Here is a 22,701-nt window from a genome sequence, read left to right as displayed (position 1 = left end):
GGAATTTTAATCAAGGTTGGGAAGAATAAGGAGGCAGGAGAGCTACTCGGGCTAGCCACATGGTCCAAGCTCTGTTCGGAGACATCCATTGCCTACAAGGAGACTGAAGCTTCACTTGGCCTGGCATGTATGAGCGTGTGGCATGATGTTCTTGCCGAATTCTGGATCTCTCCAACGTTAAGTGTGAGGAACAAGGAGTAAAATGAAGAATAAGTGACCCTTCCTGACCTAGATAAAAGAGAAAGGGCCCACCACAAAGAAAGGAAAGACAAGATGGAGGCAGAGGCAAGTGGCAAACTCTAACTACATAGTAGAATTTTATGGGTCATAACAGAATTTTTTTGTTGTTTTGGCTTTTCAAGACAGGGTTTCTCTGTGTAGCCTTGGCTGTTCTTGATTCCCTTTGTAGACCAGGCTGGCCTCGAACTCACAGCTATCTGCCTGCCCCTGCCTCAGAGTGCCAAGATTAAAGGCATGCGCCACCACACCTGCTTCATAATAGAATTTTATGAGTTGGGGAAAGAACTTTGATTTGCTATCAGACACTGTTGTTGTTGTTGTTGTAGTTGCTGTTTTATTCTTATTTGTTTGTTTGATTTGGTGTTCTGCTTTTGTTTGATGCTGTGTCTCATGTATGCCAGGCTGGCCTTGAACTTACTATGTACCTGAGGCTAGCCACTGAATGTCTGATTCTCCTGCCTCTACCTTCTGAATGCTGAAAACGAAGGCATGTACCACCATATCCAATACCATACGTGATTTTATTCTGAGCTGAGAATCAAGCCCAGGGCTTCATGAGGGTTTTGGGAGTACTGTGCCAAGAGCTTCGCCCACAGCATCTGCAAGACTCTCATGTACTTTTTAAAGTATGAGTGTGGGGGGTGTGGGCAATTAGAGAAAGATATTGGGCAGACTCTTCTCTTTACTTCCTGCCTTATTCCTTTGAGACAGGACCTAGTAGGTCTGTCAGTCTTCTGCCTTTGCCTCCTTTCATGTGGGTGCAGGAGATTCAAAGCCAGGTCTCAGTGCTTCTGCCACAATCATTCCCCCAACTGAGACATCTTCCAGGCTTGCCAGGGTGGTTGCAAAAGAGATCCATATTCAACTCTGTGGACTTTGAGGAAGGTAGTGTGTCTTCAGACATCATCTCATTAGTGGAAGCTCTAAACCAAACAAGACTGGCCTTCCCCCACATGAGGGAATCTGCCAGCAAATGTCACTGTGCAGCTTAAACTTGCCAGCCTCCATGCTCATGTGAGCCAAGTCCTTCAAGGTGATCTCGTTCTCTGCATGCATGCACTGCATGTCCTGTGGGTTCTGTTTCTTTGGAGAAGCCTAGAAGGAGTAGTCTCTGCCCATCTATGTATAAAGTTGGACTTGAAGCTGCTCAACTGAACAAGGAGCTGGCGCCGTCAAACTTGTGGCCCTAGGTGTCTGGATGCGGACAGATCTTCAGTTCATCAGTAGCTATGTCTAGCTCCCTTTGTTGGCACTCTTGTCTAGCTGAATTCATTCTGTTGTGTTTTATGCTCCATTATGTGTCATCATAAACTCAACAAATGGATTCCTATCAAATACAAAAGTTACATAAAGGAAAAGAGTTATGCAAGCTATATTTTGACTTTCAACATTCAATATTACACAAACCTTTTTTCAAAAAAAAACTGATGATGATGATGGGATATAGAAGTCCCAGTGCATATTCAAGGGAAAGAAAGCATTTATGTAACAAGACAATAAGTCTTGAGATCATGCTAGAGGCTTAAACATCAAACCACAAAGGTTTGATTTAGGTGTAATTTAGAGCCAAAAATCTTCATTATAAAACATGAGGCTCTGGACGGTGGTGTCCAGCACTTGGGAGGCAGAGGCAGATGGATCTCTGTGAGTTCGAGGCCAGCCTGATCTACAGAAAGAGTTCCAGGATAATTAAGGCAACACAGAGAAATCCTGCCTCGAAAAACAAAACAAAACAAAACAAAACGCATTGGTCATATGTGCTCTGCCAGCCCTTGAGAAAATGAAGCAGGAAGATTGTAATAAGTGCAAGGCAAGCCTGTTGAGTTATAGATTGAAACTCTATCTCAAAATAATAAAATAATAGTAATAATAATAATACAAAGTCTAAATTAAAAAGTTGGAGAAGAGTAAATGAAAAAATGAATTTTGTTTCAGCTCCCACCTGAAGTTTGTAAGTACTCTGCTACTAACCTATTTTCTGGACAACCGATGTTCTTAACTGCTGAGTCATCTCCCCAGCCTAAACTATTTTCTGATGGAAGAAAAATAAAGCGTCTGAGGGTGAAGATGTTAGGAGTAAGGAAAACACGATGTTATGTTGTCTCTGTACACACCTCCCACTCTGAACTGCTAACAAAAATTCCTGACTGTTTTATGTTTGTCAGTAAGAGAAGCAAAGGGCATTTCTAGTTGTATCAAGGATTTCAGAAGAGCACCAAAAAAAAAAAAAAAAAAAAAAAAAAAAAAAAAAAAAATGAGGAACAAATACTAGTGAACTCAGAATGTCACCACAATGCTAGAGTAAGAATGGAAGGGCTCCACCCTACCTGCCCACATAAGACCCCGGCCAAAGCAAAAACCAAACCATGAAACAACATGCACAGCAACCTCGACAATTTCTGGAGGAAACAGTTAGTTTATGACCCATTTGCCCTAAACAGTACATGGCCTTCAATCTCCTGTGCTTGTCTCTGTTGCATCTCAGACAGATAAGACCATGAAGTGACAGAGTAGAGTGAGGCTGCACACTGTGTGACTTTTCAGTAAACGGGACACATGTTTTCTCAGTGCACGATTGGCTCATTCCTCTAATCTGGAAGGAATGGAGGAGCAGGGAAGGATATGAGAAGTGTGTTCCATAATTACAGTGCTTTCCTTTCATTTCCTTAGTCTGCTAATGGCCAAGAAAATGATGTTAAGGGGGTTTTGTTGTTGTTGTTGTTGTTGTTTTGTTTTTTGTTTTTAACCATTTAGATAGCATCTCTTTCCATTTGTCATAAAAATCTACTTTGGGAAAAAAAAAAAAACATGACGTGGACCTGTAGAAGCCAGAATATGCTTTTTCCAACTTCCTTCTATGGAAACACAACTTTGCAAGGAGTCCTGCAGAGTGCATAAGATGCCCTTTGCATCTCTTGCCAGCAAGCATTAAACAGTGCATGGCTGAGCCAGAGGGCTTTGGAGTTGAGGAAACCTAACCCCCAGGAAGAGCAGGTCAGGTTGGTCCTCAGATGTTGTTTTCAGTGTAAGCCTGAACCCCCTGCTCAGATGTAGTCGATAGGCAGCTCAGTCTCCATGTTGGTCCCCTAATATATGGAGCAGGACTTGTCTCTAACATGGAGTCTGTTGCCCACTACTTGATCACTTTCCCCTGGTGGGGCGACGTTGCCAGGGCACACAGGAGGTGAATCATTTCAGGAGGTCACACATCTCTTAACAGTTGGTACCCGCCCTCGGAAGCACGTTTCCCATGCCCTTTGTGGTACTCAGAAGCTGCGTTTTAACAAGCTGGATGTTGTGAACAAAAGTTGTTCTCAACAACAAAGGTAGAACGACGTGTGGGACTCCACTTGGTCCTGGAGAACTATTAGGAGCTGTAAAGCAATTCTGCCCTCTGAACACTCTGACTTCTTAAAGCTTCTTGGAAGGTGATAGTTTTAGCAGTAATGAGCAACAGGAAGAGGCTTCTAGAACTGATAAGCTGGTGGCAGACCATGATAGAAGCATTACTGTAACAGAAAGGAAGCCCTTTCCAATAAGAAACATGAGCTTATAGAAACCTACATGTGATTAAAATGATGTTTTGAGGACTTAAAACACCCAAGGTCTTGAATATCTCTATTACTCTTAGTTTAACCATTTTAAAATAATAAAGGCTTATAAGGAAAAACATCAGTCCCTTTCTCATCTCACCTTTCATCCTAAAGTAAGCACTCTTAAACCTTTATAGTCTTTTGTTTATTTTGACCAGTTTTGTTCTTTTCTTTCTTTCTTTCTTTCTTTCTTTCTTTCTTTCTTTCTTTCTTTCTTTCTTTCTTTCTTTCTTTCTGGAGATAGGTTTCTCTATGTAGTCATGACTGTCCTGGAACTCATTCTGTAAACCAGAGTGGCCTTGAACTTAGAGATCCGCCTACCTTTGCCTCCTGAGTGCTGCCAATCAAGGTGTGTGCCACCGCTGCCCAACTTAACTCTACTTTAAAACTGTACTTTTATTTTATGTGTATGACCATGTTGCCCACATGTATGTAAGTGCACCACATGCATACCTGTTGCCAGTGGAAGACAGAAGACAGTGTAAGACTGACTACAGGTTGCGAACTACTCTGTGGGTGGTGGGGACAGATTCTGAGTGAGTTCATTCCTGCAGAAAAAACAAGTAGTTCTAAAGAAAAACCACTTTACTCTGGAGGCTTTGGTGTCCCCACCAAAAGTAGCTAGCTCTTCTTGTCCCCCAGCTGCCTCCAGAATCTTCCTATCCGTATCTTAGTGCCTCTGTATGCAAATAGGCATTTCTTCCAGATCGTCTATTGTCCGAAAGTCAAACTATCCCTGTTCATTCTCATACAAAGGCACACATTTTCTCATGAAATCCGGGAACTCCAGGTTAGGACCTATGGGAATTCCGACAAGAACCCTGCTCCGGTCGAATGACGTTCTTGCAACTGTAGTCCGAGGCAAGTGCAGAAGCTCCTGGCAACGGTGAGAAACAAGGAACCTGGTAGGGCCGCGCGGAAGAGAGATGGGCAGCAGTCAAACTAACCGGGCGGGCGGAGTTGCCAACAGCGCGTTTGGAAAGTCTCTAGAGAAACGGCAGTGAACTGAGCGCGCTTTCAAAGGCTCTCCCATCTTCTTTTATTCTGCTTCCTCCTTCTCCTGAGCATTCTTTCTCTCTGTGTGTCCACCTCCTCCTCTCCCTCTTCCTACTCTTTTTACTCTCCCTCTTTCTTCCTCACTTTTCTTCATTTTTTTCCTCCACCCCCCACCCCCGCCTCTCCAAAACCGAGAATCACATTTCTTGAGCAGAACGGCTCCACCTATTGGTTCTTAGAAGAACGTCACGCTTACGCTCAAGCTGAAGGCACTGCACAAGTCTGTGAAAATAATTACTACCTGGCCTTTACTACCGGGAACACCGTGTTACTTAATGGACTACACTGTTCGTAAAATATTAATTTGATTCCGAACTGATTAAACCTGTTGACACAGACCATATACTTCATGATCGCCTTCTCTTTGTTTCACAAGCAACAGGTGTAAAGTTTCGCCTTGCTGCAGAGGCACACCTCATGGCCTTTCTATCTTCCCTATTCCATTTATACGAGCCGTTTCGTGGCTTCCTCTCCCGGGACTTCCTCCCCTAGATTCTCTGCCATGATTCAGTCTGTGGCTTCCTTTCTCACTATTCTGCACTCACTTCCTTGGGCAGTTCATCATCTTCCACTTTTTCAATTATCACCTTTATATAAATAGTAGGTATATTTATGCTTCTAGATTGAACTTTCCTCATGAGCTGTAGATGCCCATCTCTAAATAATAGCATGGGTAGCTCACAGGCATTTTAAGCTCATCCACACCATTCTCTCATTTTTGTTAATGGCACCTAACATGTTCCAGCTATCTACTGCTACTTAGCAAATCTCACATTTAATGGCATACCACAGCACAAAAGTGCTGTCAATCAATGATTCTGGAATCTCAGGGATAACTTGCCTCTAAAAAAGTAGGTCCTGTCCACTGCTTCCTATAAAGATATTTTTAGATAGTTATTTTATTTGCATTGGTGTTTTGCCTGCATGTATGTCTGTTTCAGGGTGTCAGATCCCCTGGATACTGGGAATTGAACCCAGGTCCTCTGGAAAAGCAGCTAGTACTTATAACTGCAGAGTCTTCTCTCCAGCCCCAATATATATTATTGATGTATTGGTTGGTTTTGTTGTTGTTATTGTTTTGCTTTTTTGGGGGGGGGGTTGGTTTTTCGAGACAGGGTTTCTCTCTGTGTAACCCCTAGAACTCACTCTGTAGACCAGGCTGGCCTCAGACTCATAGAGAGCTGCCTGCCTCTGCCTCCTGAGTGCTGGGATTAAAGGCGTCCATCAGCACCACTTGGCAAGAAGATTTACTTTTTAAGAAGTTAAGCTACAAACATAACTTCAAGTATTTGATAAGTTGAGTAGCTTGTCGTTAGGAGGATGTACATCCCACGCGGAACAGATCATGAAAAGGGCTTCCTGCTTTATCCATTTGACCATAGTCAGACCTGAACAGGAAAAAACTGCCATGTGTTTTTCAGGCCAGGAGGTGGCGGTACACACCTTTAATCTTAGTACTCAGCAGGCAGAAGCCGGCACAACAGCCTGATCTACTGAGTGAGTTCCAAGACAGCCAGGGCTACATAGATTAACCCTGTCTTGAAAAATCAAGAAAGAGAGAGAGAGAGAGAGAGAGAGAGAGAGAGAGAGAGAGAGAGAGAGAGAGAGAGAGAGAGAGAGAGAGAGAGAGAGTCGGTGTCTTAATACTAGAGTGAACTTTAGTTGGAGGCCTCACCAACCATTTGATAACCAAAATACCTATGACAGGGCAATGTGGCAACTGTCATCCTATGACCAGCTTTGTGAGAATACGGTGGGTTATATCATGCCAAATTTTATGTTAAAACATGTTTCTGAAATGTAAAAGAGACAAGAGACTGCGGGTAAAAGACAGTTTAAAATACCAGTTGAATGAGTTTAACCTCTAGAGGTGAACCAGAAACACTGCTGGGACACTGGAATGCAGTTTAACTGCCTTGCGTGGAGAGCATGCCTCAGTGTGGGCTTGGTTTAAAACCACAGGTAGAAACTGATCTGTGAAGTTCTATTGTGGCTGGGATTCAGGAGCACAGGAGGATTAGTCACTAGGTGGATTTGTAAGCACCTAGCCTCACTAACTTAAGTGTTCTGATTAAGGTATATTATGAAACTAGAAATTAACAGGTATATTTCTTTAGGAGGAACTAAATTTTAGTATGTGGGCTATTAAACACATAACTAATATTTGTGGCAGGAACACAGTTTCTAAACAGGCTTTTCTAGATAGAGGCTTGGAACTCCACGTTCACAGATTAGGTTTCATTGCACAATGTTAAGTTTAATGTCAAAATATTCTGCAAAAACAGTTGAAAACAAAGGCTTAACAGGCACTCATAGGTGACATAAATAAACCCCATCTCACATGTTTTGTGTTTAATGAAGTTTACATTGAATGACTACGTTAACGATGAGAGTAATGATAAAAATAAGAAATGTGTTGAAAAAAGAGAGGAGACTGTGTCTGTGGCAGGATTCTTAGATTTGGAGCAGGCATGGAGTGATGCAGAAGAGCAGGAGACAGGCCAAGCAAAGACAGCAATTCCCGGAAGATGTGAGGCGGGGGCATAACTGAGAGGATGCTCAGAAAACAGTCTGAAGGCAAAGGGCATAGAAGAAACACACAAGAGATTGAAGAGCAGCAAGACTCAAACAGTGGACCATTTTCAATGTCAAGCTAATTTAGAATTTTCTATAGGACTTGCTTTGACTATTCAGTATAGAAGTGTCAATAGGCTCGAGATAAACAATTCTGAAGGACCCACAGTGACTGGAGGCAAAGCAGGCTATGGGAAAGAAACTCCCTCCCCCTTGAACATGGGAAGCAATAGAACGCAGAGCAAGTGACAACACGTCACTTCAGAGGTTAGACCTGTAGAGGAATTTTAATCCAGCAAGATGGCTGCTCTGATCACATCCAAAGACCTTCTAGGTCTGTAGAATGCAGACACGCCCTTGGTACACACCTCTAATTCCAAACAATGAAGGTGAAGTTCGTGTGTAGAAGGAAGCAGCCATATTTTAAAGTGATGTCTAATTGAGCAGCAGAAAAGGGACGAATTAGAGAAAGATTTGACAGAATAGGATATGCCCAACTCTCAAGAGAAGAGAGAGGAAAGAAAGGAGACTTAAGAGAAGTGCAGAGGGAAGAGAGGAGGCAGTTTTCCTGGGACAGTTTTACGGAGACAGGTTGTAGAGAGAAGAAGCTAGACACAGGTGAAGAGAGACAAGGCAGAGAATAAGGAGCCAGATTAGAACAGATTGCCAGAGTGAGTTTGAGGCCAAGCAGAGAGAGAGCAATTCAGTCAGAAGGCAAAAGAGAAGCCAGACTGAATCAGTCAGCTTGCAGCGAAGTTTGAGTTGCAGTTGAGTTGAACCAGCCACAGGTCAGTAAGAACTGGAAAGGGTGAGCTTATTCAGCAATAAGTCTCAAAGGCTGAAAATACTTTAGGCCTAGATTAGATTGTATGGAGGCTAGAAGCTTCCAGGACTAGGCCTAGGTTAGCAGATGGAGCCAGTAAGTTACCTTCACATATTCTGGGCCACAGACATCCTGCTTCCATCTTGTTGTATGGAATATGGGTTCTGAGCCACCAACGGGCACTGTGGCCTACTGTCTACCATGGAGGGAACTGGGAGATGTCCTGGCCAAGTCGCTCTTCAAACACTTTCAGGTGAGTTGTGTCTTGTTAAATTATAACAAAAGACACATGAAAGGATGTGTCCTATAGAAGAAACATTATTTGGCTCAGAGCTGGGCATGCCAAAGTATGGCATTCAGCCAAGCACTGCTGTTTGGCTCCTGAAGGTCCACACCATGTAGACTTGTTCCTGTCTGTGGAGGCTGGTGAGGTAGTTAGGGTACTGGACACATTGCCCCCGGAAGGGATAAATGCTGGTTCCTCAGAAATTAGTTATGAGTGACTTAAAAAGGATGTCCACTGCACATGCTGGGCCTCTGCTGCAGATAGCCCCTTCCCTTCCCTCTTCTCTGCCATATTGTAAACCTGAGGGGTCGGGAGCCCTCACGAGAGGCCACTGTTAGAGCAGCCTGGTCTTCAATTTTTAGCATCTATACGACAATCTATACCTTTCTCTATGAAATACCCAGCCTTTGGTATTTCATCATAGTAACAGAAATCAGACCATGTAAGTAAGCAGAGCACAGTGGTAGGCATTAGATACGTGTCCCTGTGTATTTACATCTTTCCCTAGATACCCTTATGACCAACAGACCAGTGTAAAACAACAGAAGTTAGGTGTTATACCACGTGGATGCATATCTTCATCTAGTAAACTTAGAACAGATGTCAGTAAGATTTTGAAAGTGAGGCTGGGGAGATGGCTCAGAGGATAAGAGCATGGTCTGCCCTTGCAAAGTTCCTGGGTTCACTTCCCAGCAAACCACATGGTGGCTCACAACCATCTATAATGAGATCCAGTGCCCTCTTCTGGTGTGCAGGTGTACATGCAGGTAGGGCACTGTATAAATAATAAAGAAATAAATCTTTTTTAAAAGGGGGGGGGGATTTTGAAAGAGCAATTCATTTTGAAGCTCAATACAATAGAATGGCCAGAGCATGGCGGCACACCCCTTTAATCCCAGCACTTGGGAGGCAGAGGCAGGTGGATCGCTCTGAGTTTGAGGCCAGCCTGGTCTACAGAGTGAGTCTAGGACAGCCAAGGCTACACAGAGAAACCCTGTCTCAAAAAAATAAAAAACAACAACAAAAAAAAACAAAAACAGAATGTTCTTCAAGTCGGCAACTGTTGCTGGTCTTCCAGACATGGTTCCGCAGTGGCTACTGAGGAATTCAAAACAGACACACGGGGTTTTAAATTTTCATCTTTGTCATGTGTCTGTCACCTACAGGCCTTAAATACAACTGAATCAGCCAGAGATTCCTGAGCTGGGAATAAAACTCAGGGCTTCATGCCTGCAAGACAGGCTCAGAACTGAACCATATGCTCAGCTTGACACTTTTAGTTTTTAAAAGGCAGCCAGACAGGTGTATTTGAATATCTGTTCTTATGTCTTTCTTCCAAATCATATACATACCAGACATAAGAAAATTCTATAATGTTGAGTTCAATGAATTTCGATAAATGTATAGAGCCTAATAACCATTGTCACCTCAATCTCAGCACAGATCACACCGCAGCCCACACCTGCAGCCCATGGCAGCCACTGACCACTTTCCTGCAGAAAGTCTCCCTGGTCTGGTTTTCACAGATGACATCTGACAGCAAATACTCTTGTGCTTGGTTTCTCTGTGTTGCCATGGTGCTTGTGACGCCTCGCACACGTGCATTTCTCAGCTGGTACCTCCTTTTTGTTGCTGTGTTTTAATATCTGCATAAGTCACAAATTGTTTATACATTTACCTGCTAATTTGATTTGAGTTGTTTTTAATTTTGTCTATTCTTACTAAAACTGATAACAAAATGAAACCAAAAAAATGTATATTTCTCTTGGGTAAAATACCTAGTAATAAAGAACTATTACTGTACTGAGAAATATTTGTATTCCTAAGATATCCCAATAAAATAAAGAATACAAACACTTTCTTGTTTTATTTGAAAATAAAATTTATTAGCTGAATCTATGTAAGACATGTGGAAGAATTTATAGGCTTTTTTTTACCCTAAAAGAGCCAAATACAATCACATACACTTAACATATTCCAGGATAATATTTAAATATGTATCACACACTGCTTCTTACAAATTCAATATATTATACATCAAATAAGATAGTGCAGTCATACTATTATTTACATAGTTAAACTACATATTAAGAAATCTTCTGTGACTTTTAAAGTAAAAATGTTGAAGAATCCGTAAATTGAAAACTAGAACAATTTCTATTGATTCATTTTTTTAAAAAAATATAAAATGCCCACATGTTAGACTAGCTCCATTCATTGTAACTAGAGAAGGAAAATGTTTTTCATTTGTTCTTAGTCTAAGCTACAATATCTAAATGTCTGAAATATAAAACTTTAAGTATCAGAATCCAGGGATATAAGCTTTTGCTTTCAAAATTACATAGAAGCCCAGTGTCAGCAATTTATGATCTCACAAAAAGCACTTAGATGTATGTCCCTTATTTAAATAATAATAATGTCATTTACAATTATAAACTATAGGTCATCATATATAATACAGGAACTGACTTAAGGAAATTTCCAGAACTTCTAAATATCTACCTTTATAAAAATGAGTATTTCTATAATATTCTAGTCTATAGTGAAAAATACATGAATATTACATTAAGAAACTTCAAAAATAACAAAGAAAAACATTCCTTCAAGCTGCACTTTTTTTTCTTTTTTGGTTTTTTGGGTTTTGTTTTGTTTTTGTTTTTTGAGACAGTAATTCTTTGTGTAGCCCTGGCTGTACTAGAACTCACTCTAGCACTGACCTGAAACTCACAGAGCTCACTTGCCTCTGCCTCCCACATGCTGGGGTTAAAGACATTCACCACCAACGCCTGGCTTGAAATTGCATCCTAAAGTTATCAAGAAGGTCAACCTAAGTAAACTACTGAAGATAAAATCTATCTCCCAAAAAATTTTCTATGGCAAAAAACTAAAACTTCAAGCAACAAAGAAAATGAAGAGTTTCCTGGTTCATTTCATAGTATATACATTCCCTCATCTTAAGACCTGGAAACCCAATGTCAGATCAAATGGTCATAGAAAAGGATTCTAAAAAGTACAAATGGATTTTGGATCCAACGAATCTGATTATTTTTACATGCCCACCCATCATTGCCACCTCACCCCGTAGCATCAGAAAAGCTCAAAAGCACATGCTCCAGAGGTGGTGCCCAGAGGCTGAACAGTAAGGCACACGGGACTGCCTGCCACACGGTGGCAATGGTGCAGGAAGACCACACCTGCGTCCAGCAGGCCCTGGGACAGTGCTCTGCTGCATCAGTGCACCCAGTCCTTCGGGTGGCGCAACACTTCCAGAATTTCAGCTTCTTTGGAATTCTCTGGGGGCGAATGCATGTACTCCCATCTACACATGTCCAAAACAAAAGCAAGAAAATGGAGACAACATAACACTACGTGACACACATAACTAATGAAGAATAAACCCTAAAAGAAAAAAGAATGCATTATACCTCCACCTCCCTGTGCCTACCCTGCCTTGCACCTTGTAATACTTGCATTATACCTGCATACTTATAAAAAACAAAAAACAAAAACCTGCTACCTAAGAGGTTAAATTCTTAATAAGTCTTAGATATATATGGGTTAATATTAAAATCATAAAATCAAAATGCACTTTGATTATAAACTAAGGTTTTGCAAAGTGTAGAACCTTGAGTGATACATAGGTACATATTAGCTTAATGTTTACAAATGTATCTTTCCAGAAACAAGGCTGTGATCAAGGCCAACCTCATCCCTCAAACACAATTTCCCGCTCCCTGCGCCCTCTCCATGTCCTCAAATACAAGACTACGACATTCATCCTGTCACTTCTTACAAAATACAATCTGTGTCTTATTCACCCACAATTTTCTTATAAAAGCAAAATGACGTGCAGATCCTCTGGGGCACAGGGAGCTACGTAAAGAACTGTCTCCTTACCGGGCTGTGAGGGGCAGAGACATCAAGATGCTTTCAATCCTCGACCCTGGAGTAAAGAGACCAAACTTGGTGCCCCGATCATACAGCAGATTAAACTCTACGTACCTGTCATAAAAACATCAAATAGCAGGAAGGGGGTGTTAGTAAAATCTTCCAGAAACCCATAAGAAACACCAAGAGCGGAGCAGTCCCCCACTCCCCCTATCAACCGGAGCCAGAACACAGAAGCAGCTTACAGCCCCGTGGAAAGCATAAATAAAAGGGCATTCTACCCACTGAACAATTAGACATGGATTGTGCCCAACACAGAGCAATTACAAATCAAGAAGAGTATGTTTTCCCCATGAATAAACAGTAAAAATACAAATTGGGATCCCGCATGCACAACAGTTAAGAAAGAGACAGCATTGTTTCCTGGGTAACACTGCTTGGTCCTCCCTGTGGCCCGAAGAATTGCAGAAAAAAAAGAGCTTCATCTCGCTATAACTCACGGTACTAGGCTAGGAATGCTGAACTTCTACAGGTAAGGACCAGGTACCACTCAGCAAGGAGCAGTCTATTAAGTGACTAACAGCCTGGATCTTCCTCCTTCCCTACAGCAGCTCACAGCATCAGGAGAGATGGGACCACCCATCCCTAGTGGTTACAGCTGTCACTATGGAAGCTACTGCTCTGCAATTCAGTGCTTAGTTTTATTCGATATTTTCTTTATGAAAATATCTTGGTATCAGCTAAATTTACATTCCGTGCATGGTCCAAATTTTCTACTAACTATTAGGAAAGCAGATTCGAATTCCATTTAGCCCAAACATCTGTTTCCACCTTTAAGTCACAGGATTCAAGTCTCTTCATTAAAACTATAGTTTCTACTGTCCTAAAGAATTCAGAATGATTCTTTTTTGTTTGTTTGTTTGTTTTTCAAGACAGGGTTTCTCTGTAGACCAGGCTGGCCTCGAATTCACAGCAATCCGCCTGCCTCTGCCTCCTGAGTGCTGGGATTAAAGGCATGTGCCACCATGTCCAGCTCAGAATGATTCTTAAAATGAGTTTCTACAGAGCCCCCTTTCGGTCATTTCCCAACTCAATGAGGAACTACTCTTTGGTCCAAACTTCCCTCAGATATTCTTATTTAGTTCACAGGTTGCTGTCTTTAAGTCCATCAACAGCAATATATACAAATATATATATGCATATGTGTATATATGTATATATGTGTGTATGTGGGTATATTCTAGAATCCTATAGTACTTCACTTTTGAAAAGGCATGTTTTGTGGGGAATGTTGTCAAAGAACGTGAAAAAATTTAAGCAACTGTATCTATGGATGCCTTTCTGCCTCCATCCTACTTGTCACTGCCTGGCTTTCATGCTCTGATGGCTATTTCATGCCTCCTTCTACGTGTCTCAAAAGACAGTTCAAGCAACTTTTCAAAACCTCATTCCTGTAACCGTGACAACGGATTTGGCCACTTAGTGATGTTCACTTGACATGGCATCTCTCCTACATGTTCTCTACGAGGCAGCTGTGACATGAAGCCCCGTCTTAGAGACTGTTGTAAAAGAGCTCTCAATATACACCTTATAGCATGTTTCTGCTGGGCTCTGAGCCCTGCCTGCTGCCTCCTGTCTCAACCCCATCCCTGACCCTTGCAGCTTTCACTTGGACCTGACCTGCTTAGTACTTCCTTTGTACTAGCCTCTGCCGTTCCTATAATCCCCAGGCTGTGAAGAATCTCTTAGTTCTCACAGATGCCTCTGTTCTAGCCTGCTGCCCTTTCCCAAAGTAAGAAAAGAACTTTGTAAGAAAAGAAAAATTAGTTCAAATTATAGTTCCAATTTTCCTGTAAAAGATGATGAGGAGACTAAAGTTGACGGTCAAAGAAGACAACAGTGGTAACTGAAAAGACCAATGATGAGATGCACAAAAGAGAGTGCAAACGGAGTCAAAGGAACCGCACATGACGGCTGAAAGGTGCGGGAGGGAGGGAAGAGGGCTGTGAAGGATGCAGATAGGAGTTAGGAGGCAGTGCCAGAAACTGAAGCCAGCGCTGACCACTGTGGGTCTTTACTATGACGCTCAGGTTATCTGAAGCCCCAGACTCTAAGGCTATCTTCCAGCCCAGAGGTAAGGGTGACAGAGCACTTCTCTTTGAAGATTAGTGACATACTAAGCCATGAGGGATTAATCTAACCCTCCACACAGCTCCTAACTCAAAAGACAGGCAGCGCAGAGCAGAGCTCACAGAACAGCCGGCCGAAACGGCGGAAAAACCAGATAGACAAGCAAGACTATTGGTAATGTTGTGGTAAGAGCATTGCCTAAGTAGGATTCATAAAACTTCCCAGCTTTGCGTACAGAATATGTCCCGTACTGAAATGGAGCTTTAACTAGCAATACCTTCCCTACTGAACTGTGAGCCACTTTCTGCATATCTGTTATGCCTACTGTGTAGTCAGGGCTATGCCCAACCTCAAAGAGCCCAAGATATATTACAGAAAGGAAGACAGAATGGGAAGGGTATATTTGACAAATTGGGTGTTTTGCGGGGGGGGGGGGGGGTGTCAAGACAGGAGGAAGTAGGGGAGGGGAGGGGTGCCAAGCATGTATTGCTTTAAAATATACTAATATTGAATAAATTTTCACTTCATCTGGTTGTTACACAGGGCCCAGACACAATCACTTAAGTCAAACAAACAAACAAACAAACCCAAGAAGGCAAGTACAAGCATTTATCTTTAAACTTGGCCTATTTAAGTTGACTTCTTCATGGCCTCTTCAAGGCACACACAGCTTTACCCCGTTAGGACACAAAGTTCCAGATGCCTGAGAGAACGAACATGAGTCAGAAGACCTCACGCAGTGACTGTGACTTATGGCACACAAGCGACTAAGATGGCCAAGAGAGGCTGGTGGTGGCTGACCGTGGCTATGTGGAGTTGGTCACAAGAACACTGTGACTGAACACAGCCTGTCTCACCACCTATGAGCCCACCAAGGTCAACAGACAGCCAGGGGCTGGGGGTAAGTATGGGGAAAAAGCACACGCAGGGCGATTTTCATATCTGGGAAGTTATCAGACCTGCTGCGTAATCTTGGATGAAGGAATTAGTCAGCAAGGACCACTGGTGATCAGTAAAATAATGCTGTGTGTCTCACAGGGTTCCTGGGAAAGCTAGACACAAAGCGCCTCATATGCAGGGGCTATATGCATTGTGAGGGGTCCAAAATAAGGAAGGTGATCCTTAAAATGGATTGTTTGTATTAAGAAAGCTTTCATAAAATATTCAAGATGAATCTTTTTAAAGTGTGACTCTAAATTGGTAAGCCGAATGGAAGCTTACATGATGCCCTCATCTTGGCAGAACATTAGAAGCCATCACTGGGAACTGAAGAGAATTATTATTATTATTATTGTTGTTGTTGTTAATTTTAATTTTATTAATTTTTTCAGATTACAACTCAATTGTTATCCCATCATTTGTATCCTCCCATTCCTCCCTCCCTCCCGTTTTCACCCTCTTCCCCTTCCCTAGGTCTAAGACTGAGGGGGACCTCCTCCCCACTATATGGTCATAGGCTATCAAGTCTCATCTTGGTAGCCTGCTTATTCTTTCTTTGAGTGCCATCAGGCCTCCCTACCAAGGGGAGGTGGTCAAAGGGAACTGAAGAGAATTAAACTCCACCAGTACTTAGCATACAAATGCCTGCCATGCCTACCACAAGCACTTGTGGTGTAGGTAAATTAAGTAAACCCTGTGACATCGATTATACAGTGTCAGCAAATTAATTTTTAGTGTAAAATAACAGTGTGGATTGGCATGACTAATTATATAAAGTATTTGGCCAAAACAGTACAATAGCTGCTATTATTAGACCCCCTCCACTTCTGCCACTCACCGCCCTCTCCTCAGCTGCTGCCACAGCTTATCCTGGGGGGTGAATGAGTCATCGCAGTGCTTTTTCACAATGGGTACATAAGAAGGAACCACAGCTTCAGCGCATGTCTTAACAAAGCGGAACGCCTCCTCCTTGGATGGAGAGTTGAGATCATCAAAGAAGATGCCTCCGATGCCCCTCCGCTCTCCGCGGTGCGCTATATAGAAGTAGTCGTCACACCTAGAACATACAGCAGAGTAAAGAGTAGAATCCTGGTCTGAAAGGGAGGACGAGACACACGTGGAAACTGAGATGGGCCCTTAGCCTCAGAGCACTCTCCTTGATTCACACCAGCAGTACCTTTATTTTCTATACAACTATGAAACTAGGACTTTAGCCGGAAGAGCTAGATTTCCTGCAGCTATTACGCAGGCAAAACGTGCTATACTCTGCCCTTCAGAGCAAGGAAGCAATTCAAAACAAGCCAATCTAAAGGATAAGGAACACTACGAACTCCAGCAAGTGAAACAAGAATACTAGGCGGCTACCGTGTTTCCTAAAATAAAGTGATGCCACCCTCTGGGAGGCACTGCTGCTTTTACAAGAGGCAAAGGGTGAGGCTCTCCTAACACAGACACCAGCTCAGGTGCAAGCCTGAACTCATGTGCCAACAGCAGGGTGCTGTAAGCAACCTTAGGTCTCTTTCAGTATTAAAAGCGGTGACTCTAAAGCATGCATAACTAGGGAAAAGGCTGGCCAAAGGAAATATTTACAGAATGTCTTCATGTGTGTTAAAGGTCGCCCTTCTGAGCCAGCAAGAGTCCCTCAACCTACTCTTGATGCCTAATAAAACAAACGTCCTAAGATGCCACCTACTACTGTTCCACATGTAGAATAGTCCTTAACTTGAAAAAAAGTTCCCTTGATGATCTTTATATAAATAAGGCCCGCAGGCAAGTCTCTGCAAACAGAAGATAACAGAAAACACGGTCTCAAGAGCTTACCATTTCTTAAATTTGGGGTAGATGTCTGACCCGTGCTGGTCACAAGCTTCCTTTAGAGTACGATGGAAATGGACCGCATCCTCTTGGTTCAGGTATGTTGGCGTGAGGTCACATCCGCCCCCAAACCACCAGTGCGTGATACCTACCAAAGCAAGGCAGCTGAACCAATGTTGTGTGGAGGCTCGAGCCCACCACTGCTTGGACTAGCGACTTAATTCGTTAGCAGGGAAATGGGTGGCAGTCAAAGCACGGCTAACTAATGGAATTTAGCTCTGGCAGCCAGTAAAGCTGAGGCTGGGAAGATGTGAAAACAGGAAGAAAAGGAGCTGGGAAGTCGGGCAGAGGGGCTGGAGGACAGCGAGCAGCAGCAGTTCGTATCGTCTCGGCTGTGAATCTCAATGTTGGCTCAACATTAGGATCCCACAGCTCAAATATCTCAGCTAGATCACTATATGAAAAAGCAACTGCTGGATGGCCGTGGTGGCACACGCCTTTAATCCCAGCACTCGGGAGGTAGAGGCAGGCGGGTCGCTGTGAGTTCAAGGCCAGCCTGGTCTACAAAGCGAATTCAGGATAGCCAAGGCTAACACCGAGAGACTGTCTTGAAAAACCAAAAGAAGAAAGAAAGAAAGAAAGAAAGAAAGAAAGAAAGAAAGAAAGAAAAGGCAACTGCTACCTCAGATGCATAAATTTAATAAAACCACCCAAGAGATTCTTATGTTTCCACTATCAGGAGTCACCCTAAAGCCCCTGACACCTTCCATTTGCCCCATAAAGGGAGAAAACACTCACTAAAGGTGCAATCTACCATGTAAGAGCAATTGTTTCACAAACTCACTCTTACCTAGAAGTTGTCAATACCCATTACCTACCTTTATATGTGTACCTGTGAGTAGACAGTGCTTATGTGCATGCATGTGTGCACGGGTGCCCATGCATGTAGGTGCATTTGTGTAGAGGTCAGAAGCTAACGTCAGATGTCTTCTTCGGTCTTACTTGTTTTGAGACAGGGTCTCTCATTGGACCTGGAGCTTACCAATTAGCTACCCTTGCCTGGCTCCAGATAGCCCCCTGTCTACCCTCCCAGCTCCTGGCTTTCTAAATGAGTGTGGAGTGGGATCCCAACTCAAGTTCTCATGCACTGTGTGTTTACAGAGTACATATATTTGTGTTCATGCCCCAAGGGCAAGTTCTCAATTTCAGAAATAACCAATTTCTATTGGCAAAGGCTTTGGGTGGGGGACTGAAGTTTGGACTCGCAAACCCATTCTGCGTGGAGGACAGAGGAGAGAATTGGTACCACTCTGATGTTGCAGGTCCTGTACTTCCTGCCAAGACAAAGCCCCTATGATATTCCTGGAAAGTCTAGTAAGTTTGCACTTTCTCACTTTTTGATAGGGCCCCTTTTGAGTTCTTTAGAATACCGATTTTGCACAATGATATTCTGCACAACCTTTGAGGGGCTTACCATCAGCTTCTTCCACTTCAAAGTATCTGTAGTTGAAATGCATAGTGGGTGCATAAGGATTCTTGGGGTGAATCACAGAGCTTATACCCATAGCAGTAAATGGCAATTTACCTGGGAAGGAAAATAACACAGTGAGATGCATTCAGTCGCCTGCTTGTCAAACTACTCCCGTGTGCTTTCTGAATCCATTATCATACCCCGCTTTGTAACTTGTCTTCTAAGTTCTAATTTCCACAATACAAGCATGTGAACCTAGCTACTGGGCATATGCATCCAATGGCTGTTCCGGAAGAGCTACTTTTTAAATTTTTTTTAAAGTAAAACTGGAGGGAGAACAGTTGGCAGGAAGGTTTGTCTGATTTACCATCTTTCCTCTTCAGAGTTTTTCCTCTGCTTTTCATTTGGTTTGCTGCTTCCTCAGAAAGACTCCCATGAACGACAGAGATGCTCACCCCAGCCTTTTCAAACACACGGCCGTCCTGAAGCACAGAGGTGATGCCGCCACCTCCTGTGTCCATAGAAACAGAAAATCAGAATAGGGGACCATCCTATGGGACATCACTCTCCCATGTCCGTGACAGCATGAGGAGCTCGCTCTCCTCTGGTTCCAAAACCATCACTAATAGCAGATATTTTTATGGGCAATAAATTGAGTCATTAGCTTAGCTTTATGTCTTAAGCTGCTCATACAAGGAAAACATTGAGCCCAGATACAAACCGCTAAAATGACTTTTTTCTTCTGTGTTCTCCATTGTCTAATAAATCACCTAAGAACTCTTTCTTCAAATATCACCAAAAAAAGAACCATTTGCTATTCACAAAATAGAAAGCTAATGTTACAGGCAGGGGTGGGTACACTGAATGGAGTTCTATTTTTAATGAACACAAGAACTTCATATCGGTTCATGGCTTTTTCCTCAGCCTGATATTTACCTTTAGTTTTTATGTGCAATTTTAAAATGTGCTATTCAAACTCTTTGGGGATTCAGCACCTTAAATTAAGTAAAGCATATATTATTATTTAGGCATATGAATAGGCTTTTTTTTTTTTTCTTTAAGACAATAGAGTCACCAAAAAGTCATTGTTCTCGAGGATTAATCTTTGGGTTCTTTTATTTCTAAGAGCTGGTAAGGATGTATATGTTCCCAGGATGACCTAGCACAATCCTTGAACATTCCAGATGAGAAAAAAACTCAAAAGAAGCAGAAGGCCACATCCAAGATCACACAGCTGGGGTCGGCGGCCTTTACTTTAAAGCATTACGAGATGGAAAACTATGAAAGTCAGACTGAACACCATTTAATATAGATGTGGCAGTACCATAGCTCAAAATGTGTATAGTTCCAGCTGGGAAAAAAATTCCGCAATCCTCAAGTTTAAGATCAAGATAGGAGGGGAGAACAGGCAAGGACAGTGTCGAGGGAACAACACGGTCACCGGTGCGGAGCTCGACAAGAATGGCTAAGTATTCGGGGATTCCAAGGAAATGTTTTCCTTGTAGAAATATGATGAGATTCATCAAGAGCTACTGAAACATCAATCAAATATTTCTTATGCAACCCCGAAAAAGAAAAAAAGAGGTGGGGAGAGTGTTGACACGGGTAGTCTAGTAGACGTGAAGGATCAGTGTTCCCTCTGCCTCTACAGGACAAGGGCACACCTGCGTCCACATCTGCAAGCAGAAAGCGAACGGTTCTCTCAATGTCAATCTTTTTAAGGGTGTCCCTTTCAACAGATAACCTCCCCCCCCCCCCACCGCAGTGAGTACTGTCTACTTTAACCTCTCCCCAATCCCAAACTGCAACTGTTGCCCAACCAGGAGACAGGAGGGCCCTCCTCACCTTCCTTCCTCTCCCAGCGGTCCACTGAGAAGTCGGCGACTCCGTCTACCTGTGCCAGCGCCCGACACACCTGGGCCTGGATCTCCATAATCATCAATTCCATCTTGGTCTTCATGTCCTCTGGCCTCCTCCGCAGCTCCCGCAGGTCGGTCACAGGCAAGGTCATGAAGGCGCTGCAGCGGCGGGCCAGCTCGTCATCGTCCTCCCCACGCCGTCCAGGTGAGGGGCTTCGCCCCCCGGAGCTCCTGGGCACCATCTCCGCCCGCTGCACATGTCCAAAGGCGGCGACTGCCAGCCCTGCCAACCCCGCCAGCGCCGCGGCCAGCCCGGTCCCCAGTCGGGACCCGCCTCCAGCCGAGTGGCTGTGGCCCAGCCCGCGGCGAGCCTGGGTACCAGCGGTGCCAGGCAGCTTGCAGACACGCGTGGACGCGCCCCACGGGCACCAGGCGCGCAGCTGCCCATAGTCACCCCGCACGGCGCGCCAGCAGGGGCCCGCGCCCAGGCGGCCCAGCAGCAAGGCCATCTTCCGCCGGGACTGGGTAGCTCCGGTCCTGAAGACCCGCCGGAGCCCCCGGGCCTCTGAGACCGAGACTTGCTCGAACTGCAACTAGGAGCCTGTACAGGAGCTGCCGGTTTGGGCCGCAGGCGGAAAGCGGGAGCCGAGGATGCTGGGAACTGTAGTCCGGTCCTAGCTCCACCTGCACTCGCTTGTTAGCTCCAGGACTGGAAGATAAGACTCCACCCCGCCCACAGACGTGGGTCCTACTAGGAGGACGCGGGCTTCCGGAGCTCCCAGAGGACTGTGAGGTTGCTTGGACTGATAAGAGAGGAGGTTTAGTCACGTACACCTCCGAACGCCCAGCTCACTCGCCCACAGTGAGCAAAACGTGGGGCCAAAAGCCTGAAGGCAGGCGGGCAGATACAACACATAGACATATGTGTCTTAAAATAATCAAACAGGGATTGCAGACTAGTCCTGGATCTGGGGCACGGTGGGGGCGGGGGGCCGCGAGCGAGATGGGGGGGAGGAATGGGGGATGAGGTGGATGCCCCTTCACTGCAGTGTTGAGCTTACCCAAACAGCTCAGGAAAGACTCAAAAGTAGATAGGGGGCTCCTGAGTAAATCCTAAGAAAAACATTCAGACTGCGGTTTACTCTCATGGAACTCTGTCCTCCCCGACAGCTCTACACTTTGAAAATATGAAGGCAAAAGCAGATCTAATAGGCAGCAATTTGTTCCAAGCATTATGGTGCCTAGACTCAGATGTCATTGTCAACATGTTATAATACTGTTGGACCCTAGAGTCTACTCGGGTAGGGGGTCGTCACGAAAGACCACTCTAGGACCACAGTGTTGATGCAGAAGCACAAGGTTTATTGCTGACATGCGTCAGGGGGTCTCAGCACTCACTCGGGAGCGAGGGAGGCACACCCTGGGTCACTGTTACAGACTTTTTAAAGGCTAAAACCACAAAGGTTAGGAGGGGCTATGTGCCCTATGTTAGGATTGGCTCTGGTGGTCGTTAGGGGTGCTTGTTTAAATGTTATTGGCTATTGTCGGGGTCATTGGTCTTGGGGGCTATTCTTGGCAGGGAGGGGTGTTGAGGAGTTTCCAGAAGTTTTAGATGGTACTTTTCTGAAAATTGTTTATCTTAGTTGAAAGTGTTTATCTCGGTTGGCCACTTTGATCTCAGAAACTGAAGCTGAGCTGGCCTTTAATTCTTTTTGGGTCATTTTCCCAAGCTTGCCTGGGTCACGTTCCCAGGCTGGCTGAGAGAGAGGGCCTTACAATATCAGAAGGACTCGTTTTAATTTTTATTTCTAATAGTAAATAATAATCTAGGCCACTGGTTATTTGTCCACAAGCTTTCAGAACTGGCTAGAGCAGTAATAGAAGCTCAGTGGGTATGGTTATGGCCGGACTCAAACTGCCTGGAAGAGCCTGCTTACTCAAGCCTGGCAGCTAAGAGAGTGGCAGGCAAATGACTTCACAGAGAAGAGATGAATACTGCCGAGGAGAACAATCTTTAACTTTTAGGT

General features: G+C 43.9%; 1 protein-coding gene across 1 annotated transcript; it reads right to left on the bottom strand.

Moving 5' to 3' along the window:
* Positions 1–11,357: 11,357 nt before the first annotated feature.
* On the bottom strand, positions 11,358–21,296 carry Cpox (coproporphyrinogen oxidase). The gene is made up of 7 exons (XM_051150087.1): positions 20,661–21,296; positions 19,183–19,326; positions 18,819–18,929; positions 17,351–17,492; positions 16,368–16,586; positions 12,470–12,574; positions 11,358–11,891 (listed from the first exon to the last, which is right to left on the bottom strand). Exons 1-7 carry the CDS (start codon positions 21,181–21,183, stop codon positions 11,804–11,806), a joined length of 1,332 nt encoding a protein of 443 aa, XP_051006044.1. The 5' UTR covers positions 21,184–21,296; the 3' UTR covers positions 11,358–11,803.
* Between the last annotated feature and the right edge of the window lie 1,405 nt (positions 21,297–22,701).

The sequence above is a fragment of the Acomys russatus genome, chromosome 8, assembly GCF_903995435.1.
Source record: "Acomys russatus chromosome 8, mAcoRus1.1, whole genome shotgun sequence".
Taxonomy (NCBI): domain Eukaryota; kingdom Metazoa; phylum Chordata; class Mammalia; order Rodentia; family Muridae; genus Acomys; species Acomys russatus.
The sequence above is the reverse complement of the archived record's forward strand: the minus strand, read 5'-3'. Positions and strand labels throughout refer to the sequence as shown.